Consider the following 19080-nt stretch of genomic DNA (forward strand, 5'->3'; position numbering starts at 1 on the left):
CCTTTCTTACCTTTCAAGGATTTGGATGATTTTTTTTGGTTTGACCCCTGACCTATAAAACCGAGAAAGTTTCTTGTGCATAAGTGGTTCTCCAAACACACGTGCAAACAAGAACTACTGTTTCCTCAAAAAAACTAAAAATGGAACTGCGTTTTGAGCCAGTGATCCCATTGCCGGGACTATAACCAAAGAACCCTGAAACAGCCAATTCAAAAGAACCTATTCACTTCTATGTTGATACCAGGGTTACTTACAATAGCCTAGTGCTGGAAACAGCTGAAGTGCCATCAGTAAATGAGTGGATAAAAAAACGGGTACATTTATGCAATGGAGTACTATGCAGCAGAAAGAAAGAAGTAACTCCCACCTTTTGCGACAGCATGGATGGAACTGGAGAATATTATACTAAGTGAAATAAGCCAGGCGGTGACACAAATACCATATGAGCTCACCTATAAGACGAACCTAATGAACAAAACAAACAAATGAACAAAATAGAAGTAGAAGCATGGAAACAAGGAACAAACTGACAGTGACCAGAGGGGAGAAGGGAAGGAGAGAAGGAGGGAAAGAAGGGGAAGGGTCTAGTCAAGGAACAGGTATAAAAGACTCATGGACATGGACAACAGGATGGGCACTGACTGTGTGTGGGGGTGTAGCAGGGGAGAGCAATGGGGGAAAACTGGGATAACTGTAATAGGACAACAATAAAATAAAAGAACTACTGGTTTTAAAATGGTAGTTATAAAAAAACTTCCACTTGGAAAAAAACTAACTTGTTACAACATCTTAAATCTTTGTATGAATATTATATTTCTAAATAAATGATTCACTTCCCAAACTTAAATAGGGTCTACTCAATTTCCTATGAAAGTGCATTAAGAATCAAGTGACAATAAAGGTCTGAAATTTCTCTGTATATTAGTTCAAAAACAAGAGATCTGACATAATTCAAAATATACAGCATCTTTTAAAAGTAGCACCTCTTTTTTTTTTTTTTTACAGACTAAGTAAAGTATGGAAAGGAAGATTATCTGAAATTAGACAGGAAGCTCTGACGCCACATGTGGACAGCTGTGGTTCACATCGAGGTAAGCTGCTAGATGTTTGGAGTGTGCATTTTGTGTATTTCTACATGGCTTGGTTGAGCTAGGTACAGTTTTCTGGGTATACCTACTGTTTCTCATGAACAAACGTGCATTAGAAAACTCAAAATCTGGGTCATAGTCAAATTGTTCTCTAATATATCAACTGGGACATATTCAAGTTACGGAAACAAACATTTTAGCAGAATTGACTTTGAAAGAAAACGCTGGCCCTTATGGAAAAGAGTCATCATCACATTTATTCAAATAAAGAATTTAAAAATTATTTAAAAAAACAAACAAAAAGTACGGGCCCCCAAAACAGTTATAGTGAGGGTCTCTTGTATATTTATGCTCTACTTCACAGACTGGCTGGTTTGGCTCAGTGGATTGAGCGTCGGCCTGCGAGCTAAGTGTCGCTGGTTCGATCTTCCAGTCAGGGCACATCAGAGAAGGAAAACTCTGACTCCAACAAACCTCCGCTGCCTTGCGGCATACCTCTTCAGGGGAAAGGCTAAGGGAGTAAACCCCGACAGAAAATCCGGAGCCGGAGTCCCTAAGGCGGTTTGACGTTGTAGTCAACACCGGCAACTCCTGCGGTGCACCTGAAGCCAAGCTGTATTGACTCTGTCTTTCCCTTGGACCCTTCAGCTGCGAAGAGAGGGGGGGTCTGCTGCATGGGCAACAGCAGACCCTCCATATCACCCTGCCCAGGCTCTGTAGCTTCAGCTTCACTGGAGAGGACACTCCAGCGTCATTGCAAGATGTCGATTCAACACGGGAGGAGACAGATACCGTGTCACTCCCGAGTCGGACTGCACAGCCATTCTCGGCGGTGCAGATAGACTCTTAAGAAGCTACACCATCGTCTCTCAAGACGGACGGCTGCCGATACGATACAACACCGGCAACTCCTGCGGCGCACCTGAAGCCAAGCTGTATTGACTCCGTCTTTCCCTTGGACCCTTCAGCTGCGAAGAGAGGGGGGGTCTGCTGCATGGGCAACAGCAGACCCTCCATATCACCCTGCCCAGGCTCTGTAGCTTCAGCTTCACTGGAGAGGACACTCCAGCGTCATCGGAAGATGTCGATTCAACACGGGAGGAGACAGATACCGTGTCACTCCCGAGTCGGACTGCACAGCCATTCTCGGCGGTGCAGATAGACTCTTAAGAAGCTACACCATCGTCTCTCGAGACGGACGGCTGCCGACGACGACGACTTCACAGAAAAGGAGAAAAGCAGAAATTGTTCAGTGAACAGCGTGGGTGGGCCCTGAGCTTCAGAAATTCCGTCACTCCTACATTTCCAAATACAGGCAGCCTTCCACATGCACAAATTCAACCAACGTTGGAGGGGAAATACTCAGGGGAAAAAAATTATGTTGTTTCCGATGTGTACTATGTAGTTTGGCCCACAATGGTTGCATCTATATTGAACACATACAGACATCCCCTACACAATACAGCATAACAACTCTTTACAAAGCATTTACGTTGCATTAGGTATTATAAATAATCTACAGATAATTTAAAGTATTCAGGAGAATGCTCATAAGTTTATACAGGGAACCTAAGCATCCCCAAATTTTGGTATCATAGTAGGATCCTGTAACTAATCCCCCAAGTATACCAAGTGATGACTATAGTTTGTCAAAGTTATTTAAATACATTTTAAAAAGGGAGTCAGTGAATATACGTTAGAGATGTTCTAGATAAACTCGATTCAATAAAATACTGCCCCACCCCTTATCCACTGTTTCACTTTCCAACTCAGTTACCCATAGTCACAACTGTGTTCTAAAAATATTAAAGAGAAAATTCCAGAAATAAACATTTACTAAGTTTTCAATTCCGAGCCATTCTGAGTAGTGTGATGAAATCTTGCACCATCCATCATGTGACATCCCCTTGTCCAGTGTATCTACTCTTATGTACACTACCTGTCCAAGCAACATAGTAGCCATCTCAGCTATTAGATCGACTATTGAGGTCTCATAGTGCTTGTGTTTAAGTAACTCTTATTTCACCTACTAACGGCCCCAAAGCATAAAGTGATTGATAGAAATCATCAAAAGGTCAACAGCAACCTAATGCTAAGTCACAATACCTACATTATTCACCTCATATCATCTCATCAGAGAGACACTGTATAACCCACACTGTCACAGGAGGATGAGTATAGTATTGTAAGATATTTTGAAAGACTATATTCACATAACTTGTATATTAATTATTCTATTTTATTATTAATTATTCTTGTTAATCTCTTATTGTGTCTAATTTATAAATTAAACCTTAAAATTGGTATGTAAGTATAGGAGGAAACATAGTACATATAGAATTCAGCACCATGGTTTCAAGCATCCACTGGGGGTCTTGGAATATAATGCCTGCTCATAATGGAGGACAACAATATAGTATAACTAGAGTGAGGCTTAACAGATTCAATTCTCAAAAAGTACATTCTTGATATCTGTAAGAAAAAAATAAAATATTTAACCATAACTTACAAGAGTGCACATATAAACTAGTTGTGCCTGTGCCCTCTAATGACCTTTTAAGAGTTTGCATATATAAGTTACTTGGTTTACTAAAAATATTTTCTAACATATAATACCAAATTTCTATCCTTTAACCCATTTCTCCTTAAAAAAAATTTTTTTTTAAATCCTCACCTGAGGATATATCCATTGATCCCAGAGAGAGAGGATGGGAGAGAAAAAGAAACATCAGTCAGTTGCCTCCCATATGTGCCCAACTGGGAATCGAACCTGAGACCCTTCATTTAACCCATTCCTCCTCTTTTTGATCATTAGTCAGTATACACGCTCACCAAGAAATATCCATGCTTTAGTCATTGGTGAAACATGCTGACAAATTAATAAAAATAACAAACTTTTGATGTACAATGTAACAAATTACTCTAGCTAAGGAACTGATCATTGCAAATATAGATTCTAGGTTTTATGCTTAATATCCTTTTTTTCTTTTTAGACAGTATTCGAACTACAAGTTGTTGTGAGTTATGTGGATAATGACTAGAAATTTTTTTAAATTTTTTCTTTTATAACAATATTAAACAGCGTTAAACCTTTGAAAACTGAAAAATAACAAACCACATGCTTTAGGCTATGAAAATAAAAAGTAAAAATATATGAACAGGTCACAAGTAAAATAATGGTCTTTTTTAAAAAAGCTTAAAAATAAAACATATATCACTGGAAACCAATTTTCTTCCTGATTTCACACTGTGATATGTAAAGTTTCTGATGAGTATAAGAAAATTATTCCTGTATTGATTCTAATTGAACACAAATCTGATGTATGATGTCAGATCATATATAAATATCTAATCGCTATGTTGTACACTAATGATACTGTATGTCGACTGTAACTGAAAAATAACATTTTTATAAAATAACACAAATCAGAAAAGTGCCAATTATAATTTAAGGTTTACTATTAAATAAGAACTAAATATGTATACAATTCATAAAACAAATTTGACAAGTTACTGAAGTTCATTTTTATTCCCTAAATCAAAACTGATAATAACCTTTTGGTTTGAGACTGTGACTACAAAATAGGACAAATCAAAGCTATCTGACTGGCAATTATTTCTTGCAAAAGAAAAAAAGATTCTTTCCAGTTTAAAACTATTCATGTTATATAAAAATTACCAAGCACTGCATAAATATTAGAAGCTTAAAAGCATCTCAGTTTTCATTATACCTATATCAAAATTACACAGAAATGAAAATAAAAGCAGTAGCAGTAGCAAACATATTAAGTGTTCAGTAGAAACAGTTTCAGACCTACTTATTTAACTTATTTAGCTTTCTTATCTCTTTCTACCACTAACAGACATTATAGCCCATGGTAAAAATTCAAAATTAAATTTTATTTATATATAACAGTATTAAAATTAGAGCTCCTCTTAATCAATGTTTTATTTTAGATGGAATATAATAACCAAAACTTTTAACCAAATATCTTAAACGTTAACATGCAAGTAGAGAAAAACAAAGGTTTTCTATGTATAAATCTAGGGAAATGATCTTGTGTAAGCATGTGAGTTCTGGAGTCAGGTTCCCTGAGTTTATATCTAGATTCTGATGTTGACTAGTTTTGTAACCCCAGTGAAATTATTCCACCTCTTTAACCAACTCATCTATGAAATGAAAGTAAATACTGTACCTTATAAGATAACTATGAGAATTGAATGAGCCACGAGCCCTCTATGTGAAGCACTTCGGGCATTATAAGCACTTGATAAGATTTACAATTATTCTATAATTATTAGCACAACTATGATCACATCTATAACCTTTATGGCTTCAACAGGGAAGAAGGAAGTGAATATCCATGAAACAGCTTCTCACACCTAATTCTGGTAGTCTTCCTACACATGTGCACACACGCTCAAATACATTTTCTAGTAAAAGCATTACTCGTTGTGCAGAGGTGGTGTTATGGACTTGCTATGGGCTGAATGCCTGTGCCCCTCTCCCCAAAACTCATATGTCAAAACCCTAGTGCCCAATGTAATGGTATTAGGAGGCTGGGGTCTTTGGGAGGTGCTTAGGTCACAAATGCAGCGCCTCATGAATGGAATTAGAGCTCTTATAAGAGATACTACAGAGCTCCCTAGCCCTTTCCACCATGTGAAGACAGAGCAAAAAATTGGCAGTCAGCAACACAGAAGAGGGCCTGGACCAGACCTGACCAAAATGGCACTCTGATCTCTGATCTCTGACTTCCAGCCTTCAGAACTGTGAGAAATAAAATTCTGTTGTCTATAAGCTATTCAGTCTATGCAACCTGAATAAACTAAGAAAGAACTGAACTGTATACCCCAAAATTTATATGCTGAGGACCCTAACATTCAATGTAATGGTATATTAGAAAGTGAAGCATTTGGAAGGTAATTAGGTTCAGGTGAGGTCATGAAGGTAAGGCCCTCACAATGGGATTAGTGTCTTTACAAAAAGACACGGGAGAAGCCAACCTCTCTCCCTCCAACATTTGGGGATACAACAAGAAGGCAGACATCTGAAAGTCAGAAGAGAACCCTCGTCAGAACCTAACCATGCTGGCATACTGATCTTGGATGTTAAAGTCCTCCAGAAATGTGAGAAAATTAATTTCTCTTTAAGCAATCCTGCCTATGGTATTTTTGTTATGGTAACCCAAGCTGACTAATAATACAGGCAGTGTTTTCAATGTTGAAATACATAAGGGAAGCTTCCTGTCAAGATGGCAGCACAGGTAAACATGGCTCACCTCCTCACACAACCACATCAAAAACACAATTACAGAACAACTATCACTCAGAATCATCATAAATCAAGTTTAATGAAGTATGACAACTACAGAACTAAAGAAACCGCATCGATCCAGACTGGTAGGAGGGGCGGAGACACAGAACAGACTGGTCGCACACTCACATGTGACAGATAAAAGTTTGGGAGGCAAGGAGTCCCAGCCCCACACCAGGCCCCCCAGTCAAGTGTTCCAGTGCTAAGGAAGATAAGTCCCCATAACTTCTGGCTGCAAAAACCAACAGGGACTGAGTTAGTGGAAGAAATTGCTGAAGCCTCAAGGAATTCCTTAAAGAACTCACAAGCAGACTTATTCAGACTCACCTCCTCTGACCTCCAGCACCAGCATAGCAGCTTGAAAGGAACAAGTGGCATACAGAGAGGAACTGAAGTGTCTGGGATCAGGCAAAAGCTCCGGGACAGCTTTCTCCCAGACAAAAAAGCAGGCAGAGGCCATTGTCCCTTTTCTGAACCTTCCCCACAGAGAGCCACAGAGCTGGCAGGTGGGTTTCATATCTGAGATTCCATCAACCTGGCTAACACTCTTTGCCCTGCCCTGGAGATTCCCTGAGACTCTAATCCACCCAACTTACAGGCCCACCCAAGCTGTTAACAGTGACTTCTCCATATGAATGGTTGGTCTTGGCTCATGCTTCACAGCTCCCTAAACAAATTCAAATAATCAACAGCCAGCCTCAGTAAGCCCCAGTCCCAATACCTCTTGCTAAATGGCCCCAGGCCCGGCACTAGCAGCAGCCAACCTAGATTCACAGTTTGGCTTCCACTAGGAATCTCCAAGCCCAGCACAAGTAATAGCCATCTCAGATTGCTTTACAGCCCAGGCAAGGTGTCCCCAGGCAAAACGCAGGTGGGGGCTGACCTTGGCCTGTACCTCCTGGGAAACCCCAGGGCTATGCACCAAGCAGACAGCTACAGACCATGTTGGAGCACCACCACCCTGCCCCTACACAGCTGATCCTCTTCAAAGGGCGGAGATTGGTGATCAGTCATCACAGCCAATCCTTGCAGCTGACTGGCCTGGTTAAATCCCTTCCATTGAACTGCCAACAGCAATCAAGGCTTAACTACAACAGGAGGGTGTACTCAGTCTACCTGAAGGACACACCTCAAGTGCTCAGCTTGGGTGATAGGTAAGATTGTGCTACTGGACCCTTAGGCCACACTAACAAGACAGGGAGTCATAGCAGGTCTACCTACTACATAGAAACAAACACAGGAAGGTTGCCAAAATGGATAAACAAAGAAATATGGCCCAAATGAAAGAACAGATCAAAACTCCAGAAAAAGAACTAAATGAAATGGAGGTAAGCCATCTGTTAGATGCAGATTTTAAAACACTAGTTATAAGGACACTCAAGGAACTTAGTGAGGATCTCAACAGCATAAAAAGATCCAGTTAGAAATGAAGGATACACTAATTGAAATAAAGAACAATTTACAGGGAAAACAGCAGTAGACTGGATGAAGCCAAGAATCAGATCAATGATTTGGAACATAAGGAAGCAAAAAACAACTAATCAGAACAAGAAGAAAAAAGAATCCAAAAAAATAAAGATAGTGTAAGCAGCCTCTGGGACAACTTCAAATGGTCCAACATTCACAGAATAGGAGTGTCAGAAAGAGAAGAGAAAGAGCAAGAAACTGGAAATCCATTTGAAAAATTAATGAAAGAAAACTTTCCTAATTTGGTGAAGGAAATAGACGTGCAAGTTCAAGAAGCACAGAGAGTCCCAAACAAGATGGATACAAAGAGGCCCACTCCAAGACACATCTTAATTAAAATGCCAAAGGTTAAAGATAAAGAGAGAATCTTAAAAGCAAGAAAAAAGCAGTTAGTTACCTACAGGGGAGTTCCCATAAAACTGTCAGCTGATTTCTCAAAAGAAACTTTGCAGGCAAGAAATATTTAGAGTCATGAAAAGCAGGGACCTACAGCCAAGATTGCTTTGCCCAGCAAAAATATCACTTAGAATTGGAGGGCAGGTAAAGAGCTTTCCAGACAAGAAAAAATTAAAGGAGTTCATCATTGCCAAACTATTATTATATGAAATGTTAAAGGGACTTATTTAAGAAAAAGAAGATGATTAAAACTATGAATGATAAAATGGCAATAAATACATATCTATCAACAATTGAATCTAAAAAAACAAACTTAGCAAACAAAAAGAGTAGAGGTAGAATCATGGATACAAAGAGCGTTTTGATTGTTGCCAGATGGAAGCCGGTGTGGGGGAATGGGTGAAGAAGTAAAGGGGATTAAGTACAATTTGGTAGTCAAGAATAGCCATGGGGATGTAAATAAAGTACAGTACAGGAAATGGAGTAGCCAAAAAACTTACAGCATGATCCATGCACATGAAAATGATGTATGGACTGCCTGAGGAAGTGGGGGTGGGGGTGGGGGGGATGCTGGGTGGAGTGGAGCAAAGGGGGGAAAATTAGGACAACTATAATAGCATAATCAATGAAATATAATTAGAAAATAAATACATTAGGGAAAATTATTTTAAGTGTTTATTTTGCTAAGTTTACTAGGCCCATACAAATCCATGGGGTACACTGTTTCAAAGACTGCAAGGTATGCCAGAATATGTCTTGTTTAGACAGACATTACACTTGTGCCTACAGTGTAATTTCTTTTTAAGAGCACAATATAAAGTTTTCTTGCTTTTCAAAAAGTTGCTTGAAACAGTTCTAGTTAGTTAAGCCATGGCAAGACAGACATTACACTCATGATTACAATATGTTGTAAGTCATAACTCAAGGATTCTTACCTTTTGTATCTGCCTGAAACTGTTCTAGAAGGCTCCTGTGAAGTAAAAATAATGACATATCAGTTTGGGTGTGTGGACAAGCACATAATTACAGATTATATAAAACAGCTGATAGACAATATCTAATTTGGAAATAAAATAATTTGAAGCAATTACCATTACTTTGAAAAATTTGCATTGTCAAACAAAACAAGACTCTACATATGATATTTCAAACAAAACCAATCACTTTTTCAAAATTGTACTTTAAAGTGTTTTAAAACCTAAGAAAATGTACAAAGAGAGCATAGTTCAGCAACCATCAGCTTCAAATATTTTTGAAAGTTAATGAACATTAAAATATGCAAAAATTATAATCCCTTCCACTGTTTTATGCTCTTAATTATTTAAAAAGCTACAATTCACCACATATATATAGTAATACATTGCTTATTTTTTAAGACAGCTAAAAACAGAGTGAGAAAGTATTTTTTATGCTGATTCTGAAGAAGCAACAAAAATTGCTGTAAGTAAACATTTACCATTGAGGTGGGGAAATTACCATCTTGCAGCTAACCAGAAAGTCATCTCTCCATTCAGTCTTTTAATAGCCCAGTCTCTCCCAGTTTTTACAGTATCATTTTAATAAAACCAGTAAAAATTAAATGGCCTTTTTAAAACACTGTTAACTCTTTTTTCTAGTAATCATTATTAGTCTCCAAGAGAGACCCTACAGTTAAACAATTTCTGATATGATTCAAGTCAGAGAATTACCTCCCATTATAAAATGGGCAGGTTTTGTTACAGAAACAGAGGAGTCCAAAAACAAACCCCAGAGTTTGCGGCTGGGAGATAGGGAGCAGGAAGCAGCTTTCAGGATGCCCTTGCATGCCTGGAGCTAGTGGCTGGATACATTGTTGCAAAGATCCGCTTTACTTCCAAGACTCAGGAAGATGGGAGGGATCTTGGACTGTGGGCTGGTAGGGAAGAAGCAGACAGAGCCTACATGGGGTTCTGTGAATGGTCAGAACTGTTTGCAACACCCACTGCATGGGGGGACGCAGGGGGAGAGAGGAGGTAGAGAGGAAGGGGTAAGGAGCTGCGGACATTTTGGGCTGGCTCTGGCTCTAGGAGGCTCTCTCTCTGGCTCTCTCTGGCCCTCACGCCCTCACTCTCTGGCTCTTGTGGGCTCCCTCCATCTGGCTTGGAGCAGGGGTCTCCAGGCGGCTTTAAGAAGAGGCTCTTGCCAGGCTGCTTTGAGAAGGAGAGGAGATCCATGCGGTTTGCAGGAAGAAGGCAGTTTGCAAGGAGGCTGAGAATCCAGGCGGTCCTGCATTGAGAGCTGGAGGGCACCACAGCACAGAAAGGACCTCCCCAATCAGAACTGAGTGATTGGCAGCTACTGGTAAAGCTGAACTGTGCCTAGGAGGTAGGGGAACGGTGTTTCTGACTTTCCTAAGACTGGCCAGGTCTGGGAGGGGGAGGCAGGACTATGTGTAAATAAACAATTCTTTTTCTTTTCACCAAACTCTGGTATTCAGAGTTATGATTCTGGCGGCGGGCAATCGGGCCCCTAACTAAACAGCCCGTGGGTTCTGTTTCAATCGGAGCAGCCCAGGGGTTCTGTTACAGTTTCAGACTGAATTAGCAAATACTGACTTGACTGCATGGTGCAAGAAGAGACATAATGCGGGGAAACAGTACAGCAAACCATATGGGTAAGGGTAAGATTCAGCCAAGTCTCAGTGTTATGGGCAAGTTATTGAACTTCTATCAGTCTCAGTTTCCTCATTTTGAAAAAGGAATAACAACAATGTCTATTTTTACTGGATTGTGGAAATTAAATGGCGTGAGTAAAACAAATTAGCACAACTCCTTTGTAATGAACCAATTACTGGAAGTAATCAGGTGACAGGACACTATAAGTACCCGTGTGAGGGGGCTTGACAGTTTAATGGGACTTCCTCTGGAAAAGCCATGCTCTGTTATTGGTTCAAAGACATTTTACCCTTCCCTGAACACCAGCTGTTCTTACGGCATGGACAGTAACAAAGCCTGGCAAGCAAACTTTAGACCAGCGATTTTTAACTGGTGTGCTACAAGAATTTTTAGAACATGCAATGCCTGACTATTTATTCGGGGGCACTGACTTTGACTTCTTTTTCCCTTAGAATGTAAAATTTTAAAATGCTAACAACCAACACAACAGTAGCTATCAGCTGTTAATGAGCTGTGAATGAATCAAAACTATACCTTTTTTTGTCAGATCAGCAAAAAATATATTTTTTGGTGTGCCACAGGATTTTAGTAATTAGTTTGTGTGCACCATGAGATGAAGGTTGAAAATCACTGCTTTAGCATTTATCTGCCTGTCATTAATGTGGCAGCCCCTAATGATAAGGCATATGAATCCTGGTACTTTGTACACCAAACATGTAAAACATATCTATTCATAAAAATATGAACTCTCTAGTGAGTATCAATAAAAAATATATTTTATCAAATTTAGTTTTTTAATTAACTTTGAAAACATAATAACTAGTAAATGTTTAACCACTGGTTACTCAGATAAAGCAGAAAGAAATATCAAGCTAATATGTATACACTCAAAATACATTTTATTGAAATCTTTGCTAATAGCTTCATATTGAACTTAATTCCCTAAAGTTACACAAAATGTAGTTCAACTAACATTTTATAAAGGTTTTCCTTTATAAAATTCTCTAATCTTATTCTATATGAACTAAAATAAGCATACACCTTAAATGATACCTGTCTAAATATGCATTAGAAAAAAATGAGAATAAGGTCCTAAGTTCCAGAACATCTCTCATTTTAATTATAACTGAAATATTTCAAAACATGACATCAACTTGATTGCCCAGACTACCTTTTACTGAAATGGAGTAAGCAGAACTGCTGATGAAAATAGCCCCTAGTGGATTTACTGATTTGTGGGTTACTGATGTACAGATTGAAATGGTATAAAAAACCCAAGGCTTTAAATGGGCAATTTCCTTAATGGTAAAACTTTGACTAATATAATTTTAGAGTAGAACTTTAACAAATACAGAAATGTGAAATGGAGGACATTTTCAGCAACACTAAACTATAGTTATATTATGCTAATTTTGTACTTTGGCCCAACTGTAAATGAAAGTCAGTATCAGATAAGTTTCCAGTAAAGTATACTAATAAAAAGCTAAATGATATCAGTTAAAAAAACTGGTCACTTAAAACTTATCTCAACTAAGTTTTATATGGTATTTTCTATAGAGCTATAAGTTAGAGAACTCAAACATACTTGATTAAATCACTCCATGTTTATGTCTAAGTGTGTAAAACAATTAGAACTTAAGCCTATTTCTATATAACTAATACTTCAGTAGTTAAAATTCTGACACAGGAAGACACTTAACTTTATTCTTTATTGGTAGATTTGAATATGGTCCTTTATGAAATTATTCATCTTGCAGGTTAAATCTTCACAGTGATTCTAGTAATCAAATTTCATTTCTTAGCAATGAAATGTTACCAAATCAGACAGACCATATTAGCAGAGACTGAAAGGAACAGCAGTTTGCTTATCATGTGTTTTCAAAATCGACAGTTACAGATGGAGCTTAAAGTGATTTCTATAACCTTTCCAAAATGAGAAAATTGGGCATATCTTGAATAAGAAACGTTAGATAGAAAAGACAAAATCAACCCATACAGTGTCGCCAAAGAGTCCCTTATAATTTCAAGGAGAAAAATGCTTTAAGTTTCTATATCAAAACAAAATTCTAGGACTTCCTGCCAAGCAGAACTGCTGATGAAAATAGCCCCTAGTGGATTTACTGATTTGTGGGTTACTGATGTACAGATTGAAATGTCTCCCTCCACAACTAAGAAGGAATACAACTACCGTAAATCCAGAAATAACCAGAGGTTCCAGAAAATAAAACTGCAGGGAAGTCCAATGTATGAAGTTATAACCCAGTGGTGCTCATCCTGACTCGTAGGAGGAGCAAAACAGGGGCGGAGAGATCAAGCTGTACTAACAGCTGCAGCTGCAGCGACAGGCGGTGAAACTGCCAGGGGAGCACTCCCAGCGGCTGTCAAGCCCCGGCAGCTCACGATTCCAACGTTGGGGAAGGCAGACCCCCACTGCCTCAGACTGTGAGGCCCAGACGGCGTGGGGACAGAGGAAGGGGCTTGAAGTCTCTCAGCAGAGAGTAATGGCAGGAATCCATCTTGGACCCCCGCCCCCACACAAAGCGCCACAGCGTGGTGAGAAAGGTCACCCAGTAGTGATGAGGGCATGGGGCTCCGCCCCCTATAGTGTGGGAGGTGTGACAGCCCCGCCCAGGAAGCAAAGGTAAACACAAAACTGTCAGGATGGCACAGATCATGCTAGGGATCCCAGTGACACCGCTGACCAGACAGCAAATACGGGACCTAACTGATGAACAAATAGGAAATCTTTCTGAGGCTCAGTTCGGAGCTATAGTCATAAGGCAGCTTACAGAATTAACAAAAGATTTTGAACAAGAAGGGGAAGGAATGAAGGCTAGTCATACTGTAATGAACAAAAACACATACGAGACAAGTGGTGAGGAAAGGAAAATCAGAGATCAAATCAACAAACCGGAACATAGGGAAGGAACAGTCAACCAGTGCAGAAAGAAGAAACGAAAAGTGAGGAATATGAGGAAAGGGTCAGAAACCTCTGGGACAGCTATAAGCGAATGAACATTCGAATTACAGGGTTGCCAGAAGGTGAAGAAGAACTAGAAACTGAAAAATTATGTGAAAAAATAATGAAGCAGAACTTCCTGAACTTGGGGAAGTAAACAGACTTACAGGTCCAGGAAGCACAGAGAGTTCCAGGAAAACAGGACCCAGGGAGAACCACTCCAAGACACATTATAATCAAATTGTCAAAAACTAAAGATAAAGAGAGAATCTTAAAAGCAGCAAGAGAGAAGAAAAGAATCATGTACAAAGGGGTCCTAATTAGACTATCAGCTGATTTCTCAAAGGAGACTCTGCAGACAAGAAGGGACTGGCAAGAAATATTCAAAGTAATGTAAAGCAAAAACGTACAATTATGAATACTCTATCCAGCGAAGCTGTGATTCAGAATAGAAGGGCAGAAAAAGTCCTTCCAGGACAAAGTAAAACTGAAGGAGTTCATCAGATCCAAACCACTGTTATATGAGATGTTAAAGGAACTTGTTTAGGAGAAAGAGAATCAAAACTATGAACATTAAAATGAAACCTGCATCACAACAACCAACAACAGAAGCTAGAGAATCGAAACAAAGGCAAACTAAGCAGGCAATGAGAGTGGAAAAAGAATTATAGGTATGCGGAACATACTGGGGGGATATCAGTGGAGAGGGGGAAGGGGGGAAAAGGAGGGAGATGATGCAGGAATTAAGAAGCATAGTAGGAGGGAATGGAGTAGACAGGAAGCTATTGAGAAGAACTATATGCACAACCAATGGACATGGACTAAAAAGGGGGGACAACTGGAGGGAGGGGGGTCACGGGTGGAGGGGAGCAGAGGGAAAAGAAATTGGGACAACTGTAACAGCATAATCAATAAAGCATATTTAAAAAATAAACAAAAAAAATTCTATACAAATACAAACTCCACTTTAGATTTTTTTCACTAGGAGCCTCATTTCTGGGCTCACAAAGATTTCCATGCAAAAGGTGAAAACTCAATAATTACTGTTAATTAAATTCTGTTCGTGGGGAGGGGGAAGGAGAAATACCAGTATCACTGAAACTCCTTGTAAAAAATACAACTGCTAAAACTGATAATGGTCTTAAAATTTTATTTCAAAGACTATGTAATTAGACCTTCAAATAACCACAAAGCCTGTTATACAACTGACTTAAAATATACTTTTCCTGAAATAATCTTCCTTGCATTGATATGGTTTATATTACTAAAGGGAGGGGAAAGACCTATGTAGAGCTTAGAAAATGTTGGCAACTCACAAACTGTTTTGTAAGTTTAAACAAAACATTCCACTATATTCACACTGAGAATGGTCAGTAAGGAAATCCCATAGACATTGTCTCTACAGGTGCAGTGGCTGATCAGAACCAGTCAAGTATAAACAAATATACAAGCACATGTGACATAAGAGCAGACAAACACAAGTCCAACAGAATGTAGCAAGATAATGCTTGAGTTATTAAAGTCCATTAATGAGCAACAAAGCCATTGCCCTCAGTAAAATTATGGCATAACATGCTAACAGGCTCTCAAGACTAACTTAAAATACCTATACTGGTATATGTAATATAGCAGGACAGACTGTGGAAGATGAAAACAGAGCAAAATATCTGTAGTGTATATAATTGATAAAATAAAAAAAAAAAGTAAAACTAGAACTTTATCAAATTAACAAAGATTAAAAAAGGAAAAAAACTCCTAATTCCCTTTCTTTTCCTGGACAATTCAGTCCTACAGCCATTAGGTGATACAGAGCAAGGTGGGGAATACCCAGCATGATCCAAACCTGGGTACTGGAATACTGAAACCCCTACATGAAGAGCTGCTTGGCACAGAGAATCAGAGTCCAAGCAAACTGAGGAGTATCCATAGAGCAGGGGGGACTTGCATGGCCTCAGAAATCAAAGGCTGAGCAAAATAAGGAGGGTGTCTACAAAGCAGGAAAGGGAAAGCAGGTTATCAGCCCTGAGGCAGGGTCAGAAAGGGAATTACATGAAGGGATATTAAGAACACCAAATGGAGTGTAATGGTCATCCATTTAGGACAATGGCCAAGATTCAGGTTTTAGAGCCCCAGAAGGGTACCCTCGAAGATATACCATCAAAGAGGTAGCCTGGTGTGGGGAACTGACAGCCCCTGCAGGGTGCGGAGAACACCTCTAATGAGGGATGACCAGGGTGATGTGTCGGAGCCCAACCAGGATGAAGAGTGTCCACAGAGTGGCATCCTGGTTTAGAGGTATCAAAACCCAATCAGGGTGACAAGGAGTCCCTGTGGGAGAGCAATCCAGCGTGAGGTCCCAGAGTCCAAGCAGGAACAAAGGAAAAGACCCTAGCAGAAAGCTAAGCAGTATTAAGAAGGGAATCCCCAGTGGGGGGTGACCTAACATGAGGAGTCACAAATCAATCAGGGTAAGGAGAGCATCCTGCACCCTCGCATGGGACACCTGAGCCTGGAGAGAGCGAGGAGTGTTCCCGGGAGAGCCAACATGGGAAGTCAGAACCCACTTGCAGTGGGGAGGGCATAAATGTGGGGAAGGAGCGGCAATGGGAGATAGCTTACACATAGGGGAATTGAACAAATAAAACATTAAGAAAAATGGGAAATAGGTTTTTCAATGTCACAAAATGAAGTTACAAATATTAGAATAAATTCTGTGGTATTAGATTAGAATTAGAGGTATTGGTATAAATTAGTTCCAACATCTATATAGACAGATGGATGTAGCTGGTATGTGTGTAGGTAGGGAGTCATACAGATACACACACACACACACACAGATATACATATATTTTGTAGGTCTGTACAGAGAGGAACTAGAAATAGTGACATCTTAATAACATGAGATGTACATGTTACATACAGCCCAGATCTTGGCTTCAAAATATCATTTTCCAGTAAATGAAATGAAGTCTCCTTAGAAAAATGGCTGCTTCCAAGGTTGGAAGTAGGAAAGTTAAAAATGAGCCTGTAAAGTACCCCAGAAACAAACAAGTATTCCAAGAATGATTGGGATGTAGCAAAGAATACAAAAGCTTAAAGTAAATAATGATAGTGTAGTAGCAGGCAAAATACTGACCCTCAAAGATGTCCACATCCTAATCCCTAAAACCTTCGCACACACTAGGTTACATGGCAAAGGAAAATTAAAGTTCTAATCAACAACCCCAAATAGGGAGATTATCCTGCATTATTTGATGGGCCCAATGTAATCATACGGGTCATTAAAAGTGGAAGAGAGACAGAAAAAAATCAGAGGAGGATATGACCAAGAAGAAAGGTCAGAATGACATGACATAAGAAGGATTCAAATTCACATTGCTGGCTGTGAAGAAGAAAGGAGAAAATGGGCTAAAGAATACGAGTTGCCACTAAGAACTGGAAAGGAAACTGATTCTCCGCTAGCCTCCAAAAAGGAATTCAGCCCCAATTTTAGCCTCTGACTTCAGTCCTCAATTTTAGCCCAATGAGACTCATGTAGGCTTCCAATTTACAGAACTGTAAAATGATAAATAAGTGTTAAGACACCACATTTGTGGTAATTTGTTACAGCAGCAATAAAAAGCTAATACAGATGGTAAAGAGCAGGACCCATCAGATAAACTAGGTGACAGTGACTTAATAAGGCTATATAGATATTAATAGATATATAATAGATAAATGAAGGGATAATCTGATGAGGATTAAGATATCTACATGGTTTGAAGACTTTAGCTACAAAATATTTATCTTTTTTTTCCTTTCAATTTTATTTTGTATTGGTTTCAAGTGTACAGCTTAGTGGGTAGACAATCATATACTTTATATACCGTTCCCCTTGATATTCCCTATACCCCAAATGGCACCATACATAGTTATCACAATGTTATTGACTACATTCCCTATGCTTTTCTTACATCTCTATGACTGTTTTGTATCTACCAATTTGTACTTTTTAAATACGTCACCTTTTCCACCCAGTCCTCCAACCCCCTCACCTCTGGCAACCAACCACTAGTTCACTCTCTGTGTCTATGAGTATGTTTCAATTTTGTTTGTTCGTTTATTTTGTCCTTTAGTGAAATCATGTGGCATCTGTCTTTTTCTGAATGTTTATTTCATTGAGCATACTACCCTCTAGGTCCATCCATGCTGTGGCAAATGGTAAAATCTCATTCTTTTTTATGACCAAGTGATTTTCCACTGTACTCATATATGTGCACCACCACTTTATTGACCCACTCTTTTATTGATGGGCACTGGAATTTCTTCTGTATCTTGACTATTGTAAAAAATGCTGCAGTGAACACAGGGGTGCATATATTCTTTCAAATTAGTGTTTTGGGTTTCTTTGGCTAAATCCCCGGAAGTGGAATATCTAGGTCATAAGGATGATCCTTTTTTTTCTAATCATCACCTGAGGGCATTTTTCATTGCAATAAGAAAGAGGAAGGAAAAGAGAGAGAAACATTGATGGGAGAGAGAATCATCAAATGGTTACCACCCATACACACCCGATTGAATGCGCCCCAGCCAGGGACAGAACCGCCACCCAGAAACTGAACCCACCACCTTTTGGTTACAGGACAACAACCCAACCAACTGAGCCACACCAGACAGGGCAAGGCAGATCCATTTTTAATTTAACAAAACACTTATTAAGAAGGGGAACTAAAGCCTGGTAAATACCGCCTTAATACCACGACCAAGGTTATCATCATCAGCAATGGGGCAAATTAAAATCAAGTGCTGCCTGAGTGGACAAGCAATGAGAAGACCATAGCATCAATTCTATGACATTCTTGACAAACATTAAAACCTGAATCTAATTCTAAGTAAACTTCAGATAACCCAAATAGAAGGACATAGCACAAAATAACTGATCTGTAATCTTTATAACTGTTAAGATTAAGAAAGTTAAGGAAAGACTGTGGAGCTGTTTCAGACATAAAGAAACCAAAGAGACAGAGCAACTATATGCAACATGTGATTCTGAATCAGATCCTTTTGCTATAATTTAGGGCATGTTTGGGAAAATTGGCAAAACCTGAATAAGGTCTGAAGCTTAAATGTTAAGAATGTATCAGTTTTAATTTTATATTTTTAAAAGCTGTAGTCTGGTTATGTAGGAGATCTTGTTAGTAGAAAACACACTGTCAAGTATGGGGGCAGGGAACAGGGCAG

At 39.1% G+C, this 19080-nt stretch overlaps 1 protein-coding gene across 1 annotated transcript in view; it reads right to left on the reverse strand.

Moving 5' to 3' along the window:
• PAWR (pro-apoptotic WT1 regulator) overlaps positions 1-19080 on the reverse strand; it is a 120925-nt gene that overhangs the window by 17704 nt on the left and 84141 nt on the right. The window contains exon 4 of the mRNA XM_090273657.1: positions 9204-9238. Coding sequence (XP_090129783.1) covers positions 9204-9238 — 35 coding nt within the window. The remainder of the gene's footprint in view (positions 1-9203; positions 9239-19080) is intronic.

This window comes from Furipterus horrens, unplaced genomic scaffold (assembly GCF_987537825.1).
Source record: "Furipterus horrens unplaced genomic scaffold, mFurHor1.1.pri manual_scaffold_4, whole genome shotgun sequence".
NCBI lineage: Eukaryota > Metazoa > Chordata > Mammalia > Chiroptera > Furipteridae > Furipterus > Furipterus horrens.